At 32.5% G+C, this 22,357-nt stretch overlaps 1 protein-coding gene across 3 annotated transcripts in view; it reads right to left on the bottom strand.

The window, feature by feature from the left end:
- Positions 1-139: 139 nt before the first annotated feature.
- The window catches only part of cyc (basic helix-loop-helix ARNT-like protein cyc), a 96,219-nt gene continuing 74,001 nt past the window's right edge, over positions 140-22,357 (bottom strand). For 2 of the 3 annotated variants that reach the window (XM_033341417.2, XM_033341416.2), the window contains exons 8-15: positions 17,879-18,061; positions 10,743-10,983; positions 8,476-8,614; positions 6,827-6,945; positions 6,651-6,733; positions 5,182-5,342; positions 3,510-3,657; positions 140-2,984 (exon numbers count right to left, since the gene is read on the bottom strand). In XM_033341417.2, coding sequence (XP_033197308.1) covers positions 2,800-2,984; positions 3,510-3,657; positions 5,182-5,342; positions 6,651-6,733; positions 6,827-6,945; positions 8,476-8,614; positions 10,743-10,983; positions 17,879-18,061 — 1,259 coding nt within the window. In that variant the 3' untranslated portion in view covers positions 140-2,799. Of the gene's footprint in view, positions 2,985-3,509; positions 3,658-5,181; positions 5,343-6,363; positions 6,544-6,650; positions 6,734-6,826; positions 6,946-8,475; positions 8,615-10,742; positions 10,984-17,878; positions 18,062-22,357 lie in introns of those variants that run through there. The other variant, XM_076628061.1, reaches the window with a different exon arrangement.

Genomic DNA, 22,357 nt, shown 5'->3' on the forward strand with positions numbered 1-22,357 from the left:
ATAGAAATACATATAAATTAGACACTTTTATGCAATGCCCATACCTTATTTTTTAAATGAATCATTTAAACATATAAAAGAAGGTACTGGTAATTTGATTGTTTGAAACTTTTTTTTATTCCTCACTTATATCAAGGAATTTTTGTAAAAGCAGTAATCTGTTTATTTCGGAAAATTTACAATGAAAAATTTTATATAAAAACAATTACAACTTTCAAGCATTTTCCTACGCTTAATGGTGTGATCAAATATTTTGTCCTTACATATTAACATTTATTTTTAAAGTACCATTTATACTATATTGTTTGATGATATATATTTATTTACATATACACGCTTTATGTACATTATTCTTATATAACATACGTAAATTATTGTTTTTATTCGATCGGTTCACCTAGCTGCATCGTGAAATAATTTCATCAGTTTCATCTTTCGGCATAAGAATATTCTTATCTTCCTGGTTTTTGCACAAAAATATAAGAAACGGTATGGCCAATATTTACGTGAAGAATTTACGTCGAAATGTTTATAAAAAATGCAAATCAAGTTCACAATCAAGTTCTGAAAGAAAAATATAATTGAAAAAGAAGCTCATAGGAATGAGATCTGTTCAAAGGAAGATTTTAACATCTACTTTTATAATAAAATTGTAATATGGAATAATGAACGGTCGAAATACATTCAAGAGCATTACAGAATGTGATATTCAAAAATGTTTCTTAACTGTATTTTTATAGTTTTCAGAAATTCATTTTTCATCACTGTGCAAGGATAAAAAATAATTAGTTATCTTTAAAAATAAAACTTCGCTTATTATAATAAATCAAATATTGAATTTTGTTTTAATCTTGTAATGCTTGCAAATAGTTGGAGAAAATTTTCAGAAATTCCAGCCAGAAAATTTTAGTATTGTCATAAGATATCGAGTATTTTATATTCAAAATAATTTCATATTGTGTATATTCAAAATAATTCATCACAGTATACGCTGACGAGGTTCTAATCCCTATATACCTGATTCGTATCATTGTTGTATGCCCTCTTAAAACAACATATGACATGTAAAGAGATTGTGTGTTCACGTTGCAACGTGCACTGCTTGTAGCTGCTGGAACGTTCGTTATCATTCTGCGGTTTCTTATAATTTAATTAGGTACGCTTTGCGTCATATATCACGCGTTCTGTGAGAATACATATATACACGCAACGTTAATTTGTCGCTAAAACAACGAACAGGAACTTGGACCTTAACGCCTGCCAGCGTTCGTTCCCTGGTGTTCGCCGGAACTATCTAAATTTCATCCGATGCGTTCAATAATTGAAAGATGCTCCGTTGATCTGTATGCAGTGGCACGATAAAACATTTATACTGATTACTGTGAAAAAGATTTCAGATACATGTATGTATGTACAGTATTAACTTAACTGCTCGCCTTACGAAACGGACAGTGTACAATGAATATATTATATACATATAAATATCTATGTAATTGATTCTTGAAGCAATAATCGATGTACGATATCACTGTCTATTGTCTTCTAAATGTCTTCGAAACTATGTAAAACAATTCATTAAATACAAGATGCGTCGTTTGAAGGAAAGACTATCCTATGTGCGATGATTTTATTGTAGATTCAGTCACTCTTATTCTTCTTTTTAATAAAGTTATGTATTTTTTGTATATACTTCTGATACTTATGCAACAAGAAAAGATTTTTACGTTTGTATAGAAATTAATTTAATTATTTCGTAATAATAGATTGAAAATATTATTATAGGAAGTATAATTTTAAAAGAATTAAACTACCGTGATGTTAAAGTCATAGATTGGTCCTTTATAAACTGCTTAAATAATATTCTTAATAAATGATTAATAAATGTTCCCCTCTATCTATCATAGTTTCGATGAAGTTTAGAGGATAAGAGCCACCGAATGATCCTGGGTATTACTTTTGATGGAGATGAAGAATAGACGGAAATAAATCAGTGGATTAGGATGAAATACAAATTGAGGTAGGAGACCTAATATAATCGCGCGAAGCTCCTGAGCGAAAAATTCGAAATTGACATCTCTAAACAACTAGTTAATTAACAATAAATTGAACTAAAATATTGAGATAAAAATAACATTCTTACAATATTTAAATCGTATTTAATCTTGTACAAAAACAGCAAACGTTTAATTATAAAATTACGAAAAAAGCCATTTAATGATCTATTTAAGTGATAAAAAAATATTGATTTGATTCTCAGATGGCTATAACTCTATGTACGAATTATTCTGAATTATCCTTGTTTACAATGCTTCATAATCGTTTGACGACCATAGCTAAAGAAATTCTGGATCAGTCTCTGTTTACTCGTTTTCAAAATGAACGTAGACATTCATTTCAACTTAGTAGTAGATTATAATCGTTCTGTACGTTCGATATTCCATTTTTTTGATCACAGAAATGATATGTCTATAAAACTAAAACGTACAACGATTTGACGCGTTTTCTAAACAGCACCATCTCAGCACCAAGAATATCTATTTTAATTGTTTCAAAACATCAATCAAAAAAGATTTGTAGTGATGTTCGTGCACTAGTTTCCGGATAGTTGAAACATGGACACAGCTGGTGAAGTTTGATCAAGTACTCAAGCACGATGAAAATAAAACAACGAAACGAAAGAACGTCATCTTGATCCTCACTTGATATCATATGTACACACACTTCTAGTTTCTGTAAAACAGTTGGCGTAAGGTATCTTCATTGGACACTTGGAAATACGACTCAATTAAAACGTATGTACTATGGAAGCGGCCAGGGTAAACCAGAAAAGTCCACGGGACCACCTAAACCTGCGTCCGCCTCTAGGAGGCTCATTATCACGGCCATTGCTGCTTCGTCGTTGCCATCAGATGGCACTGGGTTCGGTGATTCGTTAATCGTCGTACCACCGATCATGTCCATCATATCTTCGTCTGGTGACGCTCCTAAAACGAGGTGGATATTATGTTATACGCCACGATCATTCAAAATAGTTCGCGCGGTGTTGCTGTGCACGCTACTATTGAAATTATAACGCTATGCTAAAAATATGAGTACTATACTGAAGGTTCGATTGCTGTATGTTCGAACCTTTGGAAGATCACTAATGCTAACATCGTTTTACCATTCTTGTTTTCTTTTATCGAAATTGTTTTAAAATACAAAATAGCCCTTAGTGGTGAGATGTACAACGAAGTAAAGTATTCGCAATAAAACTAATTCATTTCGAAAGAAATTAAGGATTAAAAATTTCTATTAAATACTACGTTCAATATGAAAATTCTTGAGGTATCAGAACGAACGCCCCTCACCCAATTTCGCTCAGAGAAAACCATTGTTTCGCGTTTGAGGACGATCGATCAAATTTTTGATCTTTTCTCTGAGCGACCTGATCTTTTTTTTTTTGGTAAATCCGGCAATTACACTACACACCAAGAAAACGACTCCTTAGAGACAGTAATAGCTATGACCTTGGTCGTTCGCGATGCTGTTCAGCTGCAAGTTGTTTGCTATGTGGTTGTATGTTGGCGTAGGATTACTGCTGCTGTTGTTGCTGCCTCTGGTTGACTGCGTCATGTCTTGCACTCTCTCTGGCGATGCGGTGGTAGTGATCTGTGTCTTGTAACGAAAAGAAAATATTGTAGAAAAACATCATCATCAAATATTGTTTATTAAAATATTACAAAATGGACAATTAATGTTGAAACGTATTAAATTAAATTTATTTTAATTTAGCTGTTCTTACACTGATGATATTATCGCTTAGCTGTTATATGTATATGTATTCAAAATAGAATTACTCGATTTATAAAAATTCTTCCCCGTGTAAAAATTTAAGTTCTATAGATTAAAATAAAAATATTATTAAATATCCTTGAGATCTAGATAGAAATATAGCACAATGCACAGTATATTTGAACATTATTTCTATTGCAACTCCGAATACAGTTGATATTTCGCTTATGTCTAAGGTATACAAGGAAATGTTTTATAAATGAAAGTGTATTATTTTAGAATATTCTCATTTAATTACTTTATTAAATCGATTTGATTTACGCTTCTATTATTGTACATATTATATAAAATATTAGTATTATATTAGGAGTGTGAATTAGTTTTGGGCACTAACAAGAATGTGCTTTAGTTGTAGGTTTCAGCGAGTGCATCAAATTACAATGTGGCAAAGTGTTGATATTTATGTTTGATGTCTAGTATGTTAGAAGTAACAGACGCGTAAACAATCGAATTTTAAAAGCAGCAAAAGGGAATTTATAAATTTCTCAGTCGAAAGGTAATACTCTTTATTTGGTGAGACCAAGAAGGTGTGGACTACGAGCTATGAAACTGAGCGAAGCTGTTACTGAGGATCGTTATCGACAATAACTGTATAACTTGAGCGTACTTTAAGCCAAGAATGTCCACAAATATCAAATAAACGACGCAAAGTCATTCTGTTGCGTGACAATGCACGGCCACATGTTGCAATAACAGTGAAACAAACGTTGTTGCAGCTCGAATGGGAAGTCCTTCCACAACTCGCATATCCTCTAGACCTGGATCCATCGGACTACCATCTTTTCCAGTCATTGCAGCACGTACTAGAAAGTACACACTTCTCAAATCTCGAAGAAGTGTAAAATTCGTAAATGAATAGATCAATCCGAAAACTAAACCGTTCTATCATCGCAGTATCCATTAGTTGCAAGATGGGCAAAAGTTGTAGAAAACGGAGGAAAATATTTTGATTAATGTAACTCCATTGATTTTCTTTAAATAAATAATAAACCTTTTAGTCAAAAAAATCCCTCGAGACCAATTCATACTCCTAATATTACTATTTCATATCAAATAGGTTCTAATTAAATTCATTTTCGTTCTTTTAAGATTGTAGTAAACAAAATTCAATACGGCTATATACTCTGGCAGATATCGATGATAACTTTGTCATTTAAGGTATGATTGCAGATAACAAAATGACTGCAAAGATAGAATAAGCAAAGATAGAGAGATAGAATATTAAATAATGTATGTTACATACATTATATACATATGTATTGCTTTTACTATACGTTGGTTTTCTGTTAATAATCATTTTCTAAATGACAAAGAAATCGAGGGTGCAATTTCTGTGGCTATAACTACCTCGGTGCTTAACAAAGCAGGTTCCGGTCCTGGTCCGGGACTGCTACCGGAAGAAGAATCCTCACCGCGTCTTTGAAGATCCAAAACTTCTTCAGCAATTTGCCTTCCGATTTTACTTACCTCTACGTGACTCGAGATCAATCTCTCTAATCCGCCGTTACCTAAAATTATTTTTTGAAATATTAAGACTATAAAATAGCAGAAACAATAACAGAACAATAACGTACTAACAGTTAGTGAAATTACAAAAATTACAACAATAAGAGCTTCGACGAATATTTTTTACTTTGTACTAGTAAATGCAGTTGAATCCATTCGTTATGAATAGACTGCGGATGTTCACGCATTTATGGGATATTTAAAAGCGCAAACATACACTTCATTACTTTACATTATATGGAATAATATACGAAATATTCAAAATCTAGTACTTGTTATTCAATTAATAGATAAAATAATTCTTTGTATAGGTTCCATTTCTTCATTTCTGTTCATAAAAAGATGCATAAATATCCCCAATTTAGATATAACGGTTTTCGAAAGTATTTGAACATTCATAGGAACATTGTCTAAGAGTTTGTATAGCATACAACCTGATACGACTATTATGTCCACATTAGTGGAGTACAAAACAAATATGAAAATATACGTGGAAGTTACAAGATATTTCTTGCAAACATACACTTCCCAAAGGTTACAAAATTATTTAAACGGTTTTAATATCTAATAGAACCACTTTTGCCATTAATTATGTGTTTAAAGTAACTATTAATGCTATGTTCTTTTTACCAAGTGCATATTAACAATAGGTATCTTGTAACTTTCATATACATATTCTCAAACTGGTTCCAAATTTTGTTAATGTAATTATGATAACTGTGCCTTGTTATTTTATATATATATTTTTTATATTTATATAGTTTATATAACGCAAATAATTTATTCATAAAAATTTTCTACAGTAAATGTTCAAATATTTTTGTATCAAAGGATAAACAGTTAGAAACTCTGCAATTGCTATGAACTATGAATTGAATTTAGAATTAAAAGTGAAGTATTTCGTCGATTTACACTATAAATTATTTTCATATGTAAATCGAAATTAGTATTTACATGGAAGGATAGGTTTCAAGGTTTTTGTATTTTATTGTTCAGCGTAAAGTGAACGATTTATTTATATATTACATATAATTCTTGTACATGAAACTGTTTTTAAAGCTTGTTTCTTTCTTTGATGATCTTCTTCATCTTTTATTAGAGAAAGATAACACAATGTACATATACGTATTTATCAATGAGAATATATTCTAAAATACTGCATTGAACCGATTAATCTTTTCATATTTTTTCAGCAATATCCGACTGAAATCATGCAATTGATATATCGTGTAAATCGAGAATTAAATGTTTATTAAACATATACGTAAAATTATATCAAATATACATGTATCTATGTATATTTTACTTACTTTGTGTAAAGTAGTCGTAATTGCCTTGAACACTGGAATCCTCAGATCTGTTTCCACTGTTTGTGATCGATCGCGAGTCACAGCTAGATACGTTTATTTTCATTAATTTCAATGTTTTATCCGCATGTTATAGAATTATTACATTATGATAAAAGACCAATACTATCAGAACTTACGAAGTAACAGAGTTTTTTGCTATTAGGTACTCAATATCTTTGGTCCATGGATTTCTGAAAGATTTCCATTCGGATTGAAGCTTCACGAAACTCGCACCTTTGGTCCTAAATCTGTATATCTAAACAGAAATATCGTTCTTGTTGCAAAACTCTCATTCTCCTTAGACATAGATGCGATAATTAATCTTTAAAAGCTACCTTGGATGGAAGTTTACTGTAGAAAATCTTTTTTAAAGTGAACGATTAATAAAGTTATACAAGAAGAATTAAATCTTTTATTATTATTCAATACTGTATGGATAAAGAGAAGAAACATTATTGTTTGCAGCAGTTACAAATAATATTAATATTTGTTATATTTAATATTGTTATAAAACGATAATATTAAAATAAAATTCACATGAGCTGTAACTTCATCCATGATAGCGTTTGAGGATTATTTTTGATATTGTTGATAATGATTCTTTATTTAATTTTATCAAATATTGTATTTATTCTAAATTTGAAATAATGATTAGGAAAGAGAAAATGTATTTTGAAACTCGCACAATAAACGTTATTCAAACGATGATGGAATCTTAAACTAATTGTTATTAAGTGTATTCGTTGGAACCATGTAAAAAAGAAATCACCAATTAAATAGTGTTCTTTGTCAGTGGTAAATGTTATTACGAAAACTGAATTGTTGGCAACAGAGAATTTTTTGTTTTCGAGATAGATTCAAACCTTAAAGTCAATCATTTTTGAAAAAGAAATATACAGGGTGGTTGGTAACTGGTGGTACAAGCGGAAAGGGGGTGATTCTACGTGAAAAAAGAAGTCGAAAATATAGAATAAAAATTTTTCGTTTGGGGCTTTGTTTTCGAGAAAATCGACTTTGAATTTTCGCTCGGTACGCGTGCACTTTATCACGTTTCGTTATAACGGATCTCACTGTAGATCGTTGTCTCGATGGAAAAATTAAAAAAAAATTTTATTCTATATTTTCGACTTTTTTTTTCGCGTAGAATCACCTCCTTTCAGCTTGTACCACCAGTTACCAACCACCCTGTATAATAGTTTACTAGTATATGGAGATATTGTTTCAAAATATAATTTGTTGTAGTATATCGTCTAAAACATTTTGTGATCATTTTTCTATATGATTAACAAGAATTAATACAATTTTGACTATGCAAGAAACATTTTATATTTAATATTTATTTTTACTAAACGTTTGTTTCATTTTAATTTTTGCGATTATATGCCTTATTCTGGCCCAATATATATATTAGATGCATAATTAGTGAACTGTAAAGTTTTATAAGAATCTATATTTTTATGAAACCCAAATAAAAAAATGGAAGCCTAAGTAGAGATTTGCTTCATTCAACACATATTTTTGGATGACTAAATTTGACGGAAATGCATAGAAATTCTCAGTCTAATTATTAGCTTTATCAAACGTCGCCTACTATTGGCTCTAAGTGCTTTATTTAAAATTTATTAGCAGATGGAAGAGTAAATATCCAGTTGTAGCAATTGGGAATGCATGTAACGGGGAATAACGACTGCATCGATAACGTAACGGAAATTAAAATTTCAAATAGCGATCATTATCATTGCAAAAGACTCAGATAGGAAAGAGTTACATGAATGTGGTGACTTACTTGCGTGGTGGCGCACTCGGATGCTTGAAGAGCAGCTTTATGAGATTCCGCTAGATGAGGGATATCATCGTGATGATAATATTCGTACATACTCGTACCAAGTAGCTCTTGTGGTAGGAAACCTAACACTAAAGTAGCCCTGCGAACGTTTCTTATTTATCATTAGGATCGTTTAAACTTTAAATCATTATCATTATTGCAATATAGTATAACTCTATTTATCTGAACCCATCGAAGAGCAAACACCCTTATTTTCCAAGAAACGCTTTTCTATTTTCTATAGGTTCTACTAAGCAATAAATTTTTGTAGTCATAGATACTACTACGTGATGAGAAATTTAATGCATTTGGACTAAATTAATCGGTATGTAGATGTTATAATAAATACAATGATGTGCCAATGCTTACAGCCATTGTAATTACGTACAGAAACGTATTAGATACATAATTTACTGATTTTCCCATTCAAATAAGCGAATTCAATCTGCAGGAATTAATTTAACTTGGTAATTAAAATTTTGTACCAGTAAATGGAGTTCTAGTAAATGGGGTTCTGATAAATGGAATTTTATTATTTTGTTAGTATTAGACTGTGGATACCTATGCAAATTCATATTTTGATGAATATAATTTTTTAAGTTGAATCTAGGTATATAAGTATCTTACTAATTAAATCTTATAATAAGTGTTACACTAGATATTTTATATACAGAGTGGTTGGTAACTGGTGGTACAAGCGGAAGGGGGTGATTCTACGCGAAAAAAGAAGTCGAAAATATAGAATAAAAATTTTTCGTTTGAGGCTTTGTTTTCGAGAAAATCGACTTTGAATTTTCGCTCGGTACGCGTGCTCTTTATCACGTCTCGTTATAACGGATCTCACTGTAGATCGTTGTCTCGATGGAAAAATTAAAAAAGAAAATTTTTATTCTATATTTTCGACTTTTTTTCTCGCGTAGAATCACCCTCTTTCCGCTTGTACCACCAGTTACCAACCACCTTGTATAATATTTTTATATATTATGTAGATTGTATGCATTTTTGTATCTTACAATTTTCAACTATCGTATACAAATCCGCAGTCTAGATGTTATTGTTAATAAACCTGGTATATGTACGTATGTGTAACAGAGTGTATAAAAAGTAAGTTTAAAAATCACCATTCGCTTAATTCTACACCTCTGGATCTGTGGAGATTTGTAAAAAAGAGTCTGATGCCAAATTAATCTTGAGCATGATTTTCAAGGTCAACATTTTTTTAATGCAGTGTATTCTACTCATCGCGAAGAGCAAAAGTCTCGAAGAAATCACGAGTCGCAGATGACTTCTTTTCTCGGAAAAAGATGTTAAAGTTCTAATAATCCTTACAAATTTCTTTTTACAAATCTCCAACCATCCTGGTGTACAGAATCACGCCACGATAGCTTTTACACTTTTTATACACCCTGTACATATAAGTTTATAGAATCTTATTGTAAAGTTTTAATTAAGAAAGTACATTGACGAAAGAAACTTGAAATTAGTGTGAAGCAATCAATTTAGATAAATATGAAACAATATTTGTTACATATTTTCGAATTCTTTCTATTTGTAAGTGTGATTTTAGAATACGTACAAATTTAAAAGGAATATAAATCTTCTTTTTGTTGAATTATTGATATCTTTGAGTAATATGCGAAGAAAATTGCGTTTTTAATACTATCAATGAACAGAAAAGTTAATTATGTAATAGTTATATTTATCAAATCATGTTTATAGCGTAAAGCCCAAACAATATTCATATTATAGGCAAATAATATTTTATAAGTCGTATTTAGAAGCGATATATAGGTTGGAATGCTCATACATATGACGTATAAATGTGAAATAAGTTGGTTGATAAATTCAATATTGAAAATAAAAATGCAATATACCAATTACATGTTGGAGTGTAAAATGTACAACGCTGCGAGAAGAGCAGTTAACGAGTGAATTTGTCAAGCAATATGAACAGTATATTTAAATGCAGACGAAAATTTAATAAGTCTCGGTCAATTTCTATCCGAAACAAAACAGTACTAAAAATTATAATTTTAAACAGTGTTGCTAACGATTTTCGATGTTGAAACAGCATTAAAACCAGAGAAAAGAAACAAAATTTAAATACAATATATATAAAAATTGGATAAAAAGTACATCAATTATTTTCCAAGAAATTAAGTGTTATACGTTAAGTGTTCTGAAGTATACATATAAGAATTATCGTTGAAATATTTATTATCATTTACCTCTGGTCGACGAAGAGGAATTTGCCATCCATCGCGTGTCGCGAGACAAACTTTATCGGTCTCAAACGTGGCTTTTTAGGCAAAGATGTAGGTAACGTTGACTGTAACCGACCAACTGCTACTAAACACGACAGATTACAAGCTTCTCCATCTCCGTCACCTTCGTGTTCTTCGAGGTCGATTTTTGCAGGCGCCCAGGACTTCAGATATCCAGTACATTGTATTACACAATATTTCCAATCTGTAAAAATATGCGACAGGATTCATTTATTGGAATTATTATATACGGTATACAATATTATTAGTTTGTACGATTTTCAACTGTATCTTCCTTTGATATTTAGTGTTACGTACACGCAGCATTGCATCCTCATAATTTATTAACTAACTAAATGGTAGATATTTTTGTTTCTGGTAAAATTAATTCTCAATTTTAGCAGATAGTTCTTTGCACAAAAACATTCAAAGAGATGTGTTTCATGTGTTTCTAATTTTAATGATTAGCGAAAAACGATTTTCAAAGGACTAATAGAACAAACTGACATAAAGTTATGTAAAATTGATAATTCATTTTCCTTAAGAGATTGAATTCTCGTAATATTTATAAAGATTCATGAGATTGATAGAAAATTTATTCTTATTAATATATAATTCTTTTCTTGAGATTGAAAACTTAGTTGCATATTATTCCTATGAAGAATGAAGGATGAACGGCATATACAAGATGTGTTTTACTTTATTTGATTAAACATATGATCTGTGGTTATGAAGGAGGAAAATATATTATATAAACATAGGTCGTTTAAAGCTTTATTAAAAGGTTACAAAAAGAATACCGAATGCGAGAGGATAATTACTATTACCATGCAATATAATTAATGTAATCAGCAGTTATTAACACCCCCTTTCAAAATGTTTAACGTTCACATTCATAAAGTTGACAACGGTAAAAAGTCGAACTTATTACTCTATAAAGCTTGTATTAATTGTAATTTGTTTTGTTTTAGTAAATCAATAATCAATTGTTTCGTACTAATTCAGCATGTATATTAATAATAAATTCGCAATAGATGCCTCGTACTATGAAATATTGTCCTTTTTATTTTTGTTATAATTTCTGAATATTTGTCTTATTTATATAAGTTATATTCCTTTCTTACTTATACCCACAGAACATATGAAAAACACAAGCTGGGAGAAGCTGAACGTTATGTATAAATTTGTGGCGGTACTCGACAACAAATACCGCCACTTGACACTAATTAGCACCGGGCGACGGCAGCACAGTGGTTAGCGCCTTACGTTACCAACGTTCGGGACCCAGGTTCGAATCCCGACGCCCATGTCCGATTTTTCTTCCACGCATCTAAATTAGAAGAAAAATAGAGCAGTGCGCCAGCAGCGACATCTCTACAGCCAGCAGTTACAATCAACACGGACAACACTTACACCTCAAACTAGTGGTGACCCCGACGTGATGGGAAACAACCACCAGCATGGATGGTGACTACGAAAGACGATGTTAAGGCTACGGCGGGTGGGGTTGGTTAGTGGTCGCGGTTACAATGCTTCCGCTGCAACCCTCCAACATGTTTGGTTTGCATTGTTGGAAACGCAACTAGCCTCGACCGGTCAGCTCCTCCAGCAGGTTAGAGGAGCGTTATGACGGACCCGCCAGCCAATACGGACGGTATACGAAATTAAAAAATGAACTGAGTTCGCATTCTTACGGACTCGGATGATAGCGATGGCGTAAAGAAAAGTTGGTGGAAGTGAGGAAATGGGCGATAGAAAACCGTCCCAATTTTACCATCAACTGAGGAACCTCGCCACCAGCCCCTCCGCACCAGATGAGTCCAATCGTTGTGGAGAAATCGGTCCTCGTCCGCATCAGGCGCATACTCGCCGCTGTCGACGATTCCGACATACACAAACTGAAGCGATCAAATGGACTCATCGCGGAGGAGTTCAAAGGAGATACTTCGCAGGTAGCAACGATAGCGGACCACCCGGCGCAGGTGGAACCCGCTGAAGCTCCCTGGTTCGCGCTTTTTTTTTTTAATACGTTTAACGACCAGATAAACTAATTAAGGGCCGAGGTGAGTGCGATGAACATTAACCACCGTCCGCGTCGACACTGGCGATCAAGAAGTCGGAGCCGTTCCAGGTTGCGAGAAAGGACGCATGATTCCGGCCTGTGTTATTATCACGAAGTATTCCGCGAACGTGCGAGAAGGTGTCGATCCCCGTGTAAGTGGAAACAGGGAAATGCGACCAGCCGTCCGTAAACGCGCCGAACGCCGACGGCTTAAAAACACGCCGCATTCTCGTCAAAAGACATACGAACGAAAATCTCTATTTAGTGGACACCAGTGCTGACACTTGTGTTTATCCGCGCAGTAAGATCTGCGGACATACGAACAAAACCGACTACGAACTGTTCGCGGTCAACGTAACGCGGATCGCGACATACGGTACCATTACAGTTTCCCTCAATTTATCGCTACGCCAAGCTCTCAAATGGCGTTTTGTAGTGGCCGATGTGCAAACGCCTATCATCGGTGTTGATTTTCTGAGCCATTACGGGTTGCTCGTAGACCCACGTAAGCAGGTGACAGGATACGAGACGATGACCAAGCCAGGAGTTATGTAGCCATTGCACACGTCATACTGGAAAAGAGGAACAGAGGCCTACGACAGTACGCGGAACGCTCCGCACCGTACGACAGGTATCCACCGCCACATCGAAGACAACGCGCAACATCTACACGGGCTTGACAATAATCGGCTGACGCTTTATCACGCAAAGAAGAAACGTTATCACTGGTAAGGGGGTACTGTGGTGGCACTTGACAACAAATACCGTCACTCGACACTAACTAGCACCGGACGACGGTAGCACAGTGGTTAGCGCAAACAAAACAGTCTGCACATTCTCAAACAAAAACACCGCAGACAACCCCAAACAACCAGAACCAGAAATAAACTACTTCACAAATTACAATCAACTAAACAAAATCTTCTCCAAACTAAACAACAAAAAATCCTCCGGCTTCGACGGCATCCCAATCATTTTACTCAAGCGCCTACCGAGCAAAATATAATGGTACTACACAGTACTCTTCAACAATGCACTAAACAACTCATATTTCCCCAGAAAATGGGAAAAAGCCAAATCGATAGCTATTACAAAAAAAGATAAAGACGGCTCATCACCCGCAAACCTACGACCCATAAGTCTCCTCCCCAACATAAGCAAAGTATTTGAAATAATCATAAACAACCCCCTAACCTTCTTCTGCACAAAAAATGACGTAATCCCAGAAAATCAATTTGGCTTCCGACACAAACACTCCACAGTTCACGCAATAAACAAACTTACGTCGGACATCTGCTGGGCGTTAAACGCAAAACAACGAGTAACCGCCTGCTTAATAGATCTCGAAAAAGCTTTCGATACAGTCTGGATCCCAGGTCTCATATACAAATTGATCAAGAAAAACTTCCCTAAATACCTAATTAAAATAGTCTGGGACATGATCACAAGCAGAACATTCGTAATGACCGAAGGTCCACACACATCAAGCAAAAAATTCTCCATAAAAACGGCCTACAAAGGTACAGTAAATTCTCCGTTACTTTTCAGTATTTACAATAGTGACTTACTAAACTTTTTTAATCTCAATACATCCAGCCATAAACGCTCTATAGCCTTCGCAGATGACCTAATCGTCTACGTAACAGGCCGCAAAACCAAAACAATAAAAACGGAACTCCAAAAACTTTTTGAGAAAATTAACGATTACTACCACACATGGAAACTAAAAATCAACACAAGCAAATACGAAACCATACTGTTTAGACCCAAGTGAAGTGAAATCGGCCTAATAGAAAGAGAATACTGCAAAAAATTCCAACTAAGAGAAAAAACAAACAAAGGGCACTCATAGCACACAAAAACTGCGTAAAATACCTAGGAGTAAATATAGACTACAAATTAAACTACAAGCAGCACACCGAAATTCAACTTTCTAAGGCCAATAAAGCATTCTGGAAAACAAAAAGACTATTCTACTCCAAACATCTCAACAGCAAAGTAAAAATACTATGCTACCAAGCACTAATCAGACCAATCATAACCTACGGCTGCCCAATCTGGTACAACATGTCAGCTTCCCAAATGGAAAATATGCATATTTGCATATTCGAAAAGATGCATATTCGAAAGAAAATGCATCAGAGCTTGCTTGAGTACTTACAGACGCGAACACAGCGGATTCAAAAAATAGGTAAAAAAACAAAAGAATCTATAACCTAGCCAACGTTCACCGCATAGACTGTAACATCTTAAAACTAATAAGAAACCACTTCGCGTAAGCTGCAAAGATAACAGAAAACAGCTTAATCTTCAGTTGCTTATTTCCAAACGACGCATATTACAAAAACACACTGACAACAGGCTTCATCCCTCCAGAAGCTTTCCTATACCTACACGAAAAAAACTAATATCCAAGATCAAAATAATATCCCAATAATCTATCACATAAAAAGAAAAATAGGGATCGAAACTATACTCTACGAAGAAAACTTAAATGGACAGACAGTAGACACTAGGTGGAGATACAACATGGCCCTTCCTCTGAAAGACACTAAAGACAAGCACAGAAAAAACACAAAAAAATATTGGTGGATACCGAATCCATAATAAAATAAGAGAGAAAACCATTAAACCGACAGAACTCAGTTCTGCCACCGTATAACACAGGTGTAAACATTGTAAATATTGTAAATTATGTAAATAAACCTATTTAACATCCCCTCCCCCCTCCCCCTCCCTCTCATTCCACCCCTCCACAAAGTTACACAGCACCCAAAAAGTAGACTACCGAAGCGTCCTGTTTTGCGACCAAGTTTTCAGGACAGAAAAAATCAACTAAAAACAAAATCACATAAAAGCTCCGCTTAAAATACAAAAAATGTAAAACGCCGACATATAACATAGCATAGCTACGCGTATCGGTACTTTTGCCTAACACATCTTACCAAAATTCATAGTTTATTGTGAATACCCAAATGTATTAAAATGTATCTTGGTGTAATAAACATTATTTAAAAAAAAACACAGTGGTTAGCGCCTTAGGTTACGAACGTTCGGGACTCAGGTTCGAATCCTGGCGCCCGTGTCCTATTTTTCTTCCACGCATATAAATTAGAAGAAAAATTACAGTACTCCAGCAGCCGATATCTACAGCCAACAGTTACAATCAACACGGACAACACTTACACCTCAAATTCAAAGAAACAGAAGTCGCGGAGAGTGGATAGTGATAGCGCGATAGTTTATTTGAATCATTAAAACGACGACATTCTTTGGTCAATCTTCCTACGATTGTATTTATTCAAATAGCTTCCTCATTCATTATAACATCTTTGAGAAAATGGCCTGAAAGTTTCTACGAACATGAAGCAACTATTTATTTATTGTAATTTTACAATCTCTTTTTTCAATTTATAGTCTAAAACATACCTTTGTTATCATTTTTACGGCATAACAAAGAATTAGCTATAGTTATAAATAATTACTTTGACAGACTTGAATTTTAGTTGTTTGTATGCAAATGGTTAATGGCATCTAATTGTTTACAGCAAAACTAGTTTATGATATTTAATGAAGTCAGCCTTTTTAATTTTAATTGTAGATGTATTTCAAAAGTGAAGTCACTCGGCAATTAAAAAACCTGTTTTAAAAATGAAAATAGATGTGCACGGTCAACTAATCATGAGTAGTAAATTAAGGTATTATGTAAAACGAAAACTTGACAAGAGATATCGCAACAACTGTTAAATTCTAAGACAAAACTGATATGATATGATAGAAATTCTTAAATATCTAAAATTATCATCAATTCACTTAGTTACAAGTATATAATCTTACTTCTACTGTGCTATAACTGACAGAAAGAAACAATTTTTATTACAGAATATATAGAGTTTATGATCTCGTATGTGGAATTATGGGATATATGGAAAATTTGTATTCACTATAGATTGTATAATGAAATACATTTCTTGAAAAATTGTATAAAGAACACGAATGATATGTATTTATAAACATTTTAGTTAAAGGAATAGAAGAACTTAAATAACTATTTAACTAAAGAAATTAAGAATTATGTAAAATAAATTAGAAGTATAATAAGTGTAATAGCCAGGAAAACAGAAAGAATCCTTAAAGAGAACATAAGGTATTTTCATATAAATGCTGTTTCTTTAACCAAAGAAACTAAAGAAACAGCATTCTTTCTGTTTTCCTGGCTATTACACTTATTATACTTTTAATTTATTTTACATAATTCATAATTTCTTAATCTTGAAAAGTAGAATACATATTTGTATATGGCTAAAAATATAAAGCAGTGAAAAAGAATGAAAGGAGAAGGTATGTAAAGCGACTCTTTTACCCGTCTTTGCAGTAGTGTCTACTTCTCGCCTTTGATAAATCACGCGGCAAATATTCAAGTCGTAAGATCTTGAGGACTGATGACAAAGGACTAGCGATACTGTACATATTTCACTGATATGTTTTTAACATTCTTTCACAGCAATACATATCTTTAACAGTTATGATTTTATTTATATTTCATTCTTTTTTATGTAAAAGAATAAAATATCCTCTTGTTAAAATTACTAGAAGTATATGCACACAATTCTGTACGAATAGATTTTTCAAAATTGTTGTGGTCGTATCTTTTACTTCCAGAGTTATCAATTTTCAGTGTATAAATATATGTACATGTAAATAGAAACATATCTTACCATGTTTATAAATAAAAATAAAATAAAGTAAATATACAATGTAGTATAAAATTGGATTGAAGTGTAAGAAATAAGTTGGCACGTATCTTACCATGTTTATAAATAAAAATAAAATAAAGTAAATATACAATGTAGTATAAAATTGGATTGAAGTGTAAGAAATAAGTTGGCACGTATAATTATCATTTTACTTTGATGAAGGACAAAGTAAATTTTGCACAAGTCCCCCGATATATTTCTGATTAATTGCAAAAAAGAATATACATTTAGTAATTGTAATCTAATTACTTTACAACGCCTTATAATGCATAAATACTTACCGACATTTTGTTGCTTTTTTCGTCGATGACATCCGCCAGCAGTATCAGTCTCCTCTTTCACTTGTAATTCACTGCAACGAACCCCTTCGACTTTTCGTTTCATTCTACAGAAAAAAGATCTTCGTGCACCAGGACATAATCTTGATACACCCTGAGGCACATCAGTTTTCACCGGTAACATCGCTAAAACAATGTTAAACAAACTTGAATATATTATTCTTTAATGCTAATTCATTTGTCTAATATTGTACTTTGTTCAAAAGGCAAGTTTAGAAAATAGTTTGAGAAAGATAGAAAAAGGCAATCGTGAAACATAGTATTCATTTCACACATTTCAAATGCCATTACGCATGACGCGAATACTAATATTTATTTTCTATAAGAAATTGAAGATGCGTGCTTATCGTATCTGATCTTAGAAATGCTAGAAATTTTGACTGGCAAAGAAATAATTATTTTCTATATCGTTCATTCTGAATTCCTCGTTATTTTATCATCCTGCCAAAGAGTTAAAATTAGCGATTTAGGTATTTACTTGGTGTCTCGCTCAATTAAAATTTTTTCAGGTAATGATTTTATCTTTCCAAATAATTTTATTGCATTCGTGTTTTCAAGTTACTCAAAAACAGATTTCCACATTTTCTTCAGTTTAATCAATTTCACGAAGGAAAACATATACCTGTTTTTATGAGCAAAACGTATAAGAGAAATTAAAGAAGACTGTATAAAGGAAAAATTAATTCTATTCAAACGAAGATGCGATAACGAACACGTATCTGTTAGTATTTTATTTAAATTCTGTGAAACATTATATTTTTGAATATAGTCATATCAAAATTTCGATGACTGTGTTACAGAGAATGATAAAATCCGTTTTCAAAAATATAAAGCTGCTTTCGTTTCCTTTTTCTATTCGCGATACTATTGACGCGTGCAAATATCAAGTTCTTCGCATAATTTCCCGAGGGGAAATGTTACGTGTGCATGATGCGTGTCGCATACTTGTAGCTAAATCGGCCTTGACAAAAGGAAGAAATGTAAAGTTCGAAGACGTGATTCATATAAGCAAATATTAAGTCGATAGGTAAATGCATATTAATCGACACCCAAAAGGACAAAAGATGTGGCTTAGGTGGTTTGGGTTAGGGTTGGTGTTAGGAGGGTTGTCTATAGTGTTTCCAAATTTTAAGCTTACAACGCTCATCATGTAAAATTTTGCGAATATAACTTTAGTTTTGTATTAATATGTTTTGTTTTAATGTGCGTGTTAATTATTATTTATTATTATTTAAACTTTAATTCTTTTCATTACCATGTTCTATTGCTATGTTCTACCTAATTTTCCTATAAATTACAAAAATGACATGTGATGAATGACATGATGCGAAGACATTATACTGGCACACCATTGCTATGTTTCAAATAATAATTTTTTTCAAAAAATACATATACATTGCTTTTTAAATGACGTATCTAGTTTTATATAGAAATATTTCTTTTTATTATTAGAACACTTGTAAAATTTCTAAACTTTTTAAATTTATACTATATTGTAACTTCATTCTTGAGTTTGATTCGAATTTGATTAAAAATTCTGATATTGAAATTTATTATTAAATAAATGTCCATCTATCACATACAGGTATACATATGTGGCGGTACACGAGCTGGAGGACAATGCAAATCATGTTGTTGTTTTGCCTCGCAGTATCAATATCGTTAGGATACACATAATGTAATAATAAACTTCGGGCAAAACAACGTCGCCGCTACGTGCAACCGTCGAACGAAGGCGAATTCGAATTTTCCGGCTTTGCCCCGACCAGTATAAATAAACGGACGCAACCGAAAAGAGTTCAGTTATCAACGAATTATCAGCGATCTAATTAACGAGTCATTAGCGATCTTATTTTGCGACTTATACACTGTCTTAGCTAATCCGTTAGTACGAGCGTCTCAGCGAATATTGTTTGTATATTAATTTATTTAATTATTTGAAATATACTCGACGGTTTCAACAACGAACTATCTCGTCATTAAACCTCACCGACCAACCATCCTCTACACATAAACCTCTATACATATTTAAATGAAAACTTTTATAAAGTTGATAATATCCATACAGAAGCAGAAAAGCTTTTGCCGATACAATACGTAATAACATATAATATAGTCTGGAATTCACAGTCATAAAAGTATCATGACTGTCTAAATGTCTATATTGTTGACGCTCGTGCTTGAGTATTATGTAGTTAACGCGTTGTATACAATCTTTTCCTTAGTCAAGTCGTATTCGTCGCTTTCCATAATATTATACATCGCATGCATCATAGTTATGAAATTAATCTCTTGTTAAACCGTAACGGTGTTATACTCCAACCAGCTAATTGCCTTTCTTAAGAATGTTGTTCTACAATTTGAAAACAATTTATTTGTTTTCTTTCGTTCACGAGACAATTTGAAAATTTTTAATACGCAACTGGTTACTTTAAAATTTGTTTACTTTGAATTTTATAAAACTATACCAAGTAGGTACTTCTAGTTAATAAGTTTGATTGCGACATGAAAATATTGTAAAAATAGTTAAAAAAAAAAAATAGTTTGCCTCGTCTTGTCTAATCTAACGTACAAGCATGATTCGCGATTCTAGTTCATTATAAATGTAAATTATAACAGAGAGGATAACAGAAGAGCTTTTTGAAAAAAGGATCCATAAGAGAAAACAGCGAATTAAGTAAACTTTGTTGAAAGTTCTAGTTCTGATTTTTTAACATTAGCTACATTTGAATTTACAATTATAATCTAGGGCTTTTAAAGAACATTGTTCTTCCTATATTTACAAAATAAGTACAATAATTCGACTAGTTGATGAGCAAATACTTTCGACATTTATTTTACAATTTACAATTATAATCAAAGGCTTTTAAAGAACATTGTTCTTCCTATATTTACAAAATAAGTACAATAATTCGACTAGTTGATGAGCAAATACTTTCGACATTTATTTTACAATTTACAATTATAATCAAAGGCTTTTAAAGAACATTGTTCTTCCTATATTTACAAAATAAATACAATAATTCGACTAGTTGACGAGCAAATACTTTCGACATTTATGTTTCCTCTACTTTACTATTTATGTTTACTTTTCCTCTAAAATGTGTGTAATGTACATGGTAATAATTATGTACATTATATTTGATTAGTTTCAATAATTACCCTTACACATTCGTTGAAATAATCTATTTGAATAATTTACATAATCACCAGACTAAATGATCTTTAATCTAAACAACAGGTAAAAGCTTACATAGAATATAGAGACTACGCAAAGTTCTAAAATTTCAAATTAATTATTTAACTCTCTATTATTACCTATACCTAAGCTCCATTATATAAAATTATTGTCACAAACATAAACAAATGTTACGACGCACACAATAAATGTTATGACGAACAGACACTTCTTTTACATGCCTTCTAGAATTTTATATCGTGCATGTTATTTTATGTACAATATTTATGCATTCGCTGTTAAACCAGAAGTTTCATATGATTGTACGTTATTAGAAATTTATATACTTCACTTTTGTTAAAAACCGACGAGACTCGGTATTTTCTAACATTTCATTATTAGGTTGAGTAACAAATTTTTGTGAACTGAATATGAATTTTCGTGTATGAAAATATTCGTGGGTGAATATATTGAAATGAAGACTATCAGAATCGAAAATATATTAATCGAGAACAATTTGCTGGACAGTATCAAAATAATTAATTGGAACAGACGAAGGAAGTCTCATCTTTAAATGTCTAAACAACATTGTGCTGAATAAGGTTAACCATCTTTATCCATTTTTAATGAGATTGCGAGAGTCATATTCTACTTTAAACTCTTATTCGGCAAACGAACAGATAGTGTTAATAAGCATTGCCTAATTATCAATGCATTATGTAATTATAACAAAAAAGAGGAATAGACAACATAATTGTTTTATATAAAGAAATCTATTGTTAATTAACTTTTTTCTCACACGATGAAAGTCACTACAATTTAGCCTGCTTTTTGTGATATTTAGAATCATTGAGATATTTACTTATACTATTATTTACTAAATACTCTATCTTCATCCAATTTTTAATCTTTTCCAAGCTTGGAAAATAATTTACGTACAAAATACACATTTGAATTTTTTTAATGAAAATTCATATAGGAATGTAGTGTTGTATCGTGGACGGATTGCCTGGGAGATATCGGGTGTGTGTTGTCAGTGTGACATCAATCCACATCAGAGACCAGGCCACACACCTTACTGGGTATTCTCAATAGTCTCAGGGACTCACCATAAATCTGGGCATACAACTATGGGCATAGCCCGTAGTACGAGGATCGGGACAAACGTAAATATTACGGGCATAGCCCGACCAAATATAATGTATAATATAATATATAATAGCTTGTTTACGTTTTCGGCCCAA

Source organism: Bombus vancouverensis, chromosome 1, assembly GCF_051014615.1.
Source record: "Bombus vancouverensis nearcticus chromosome 1, iyBomVanc1_principal, whole genome shotgun sequence".
Classification (NCBI taxonomy): Eukaryota; Metazoa; Arthropoda; class Insecta; order Hymenoptera; family Apidae; genus Bombus; species Bombus vancouverensis.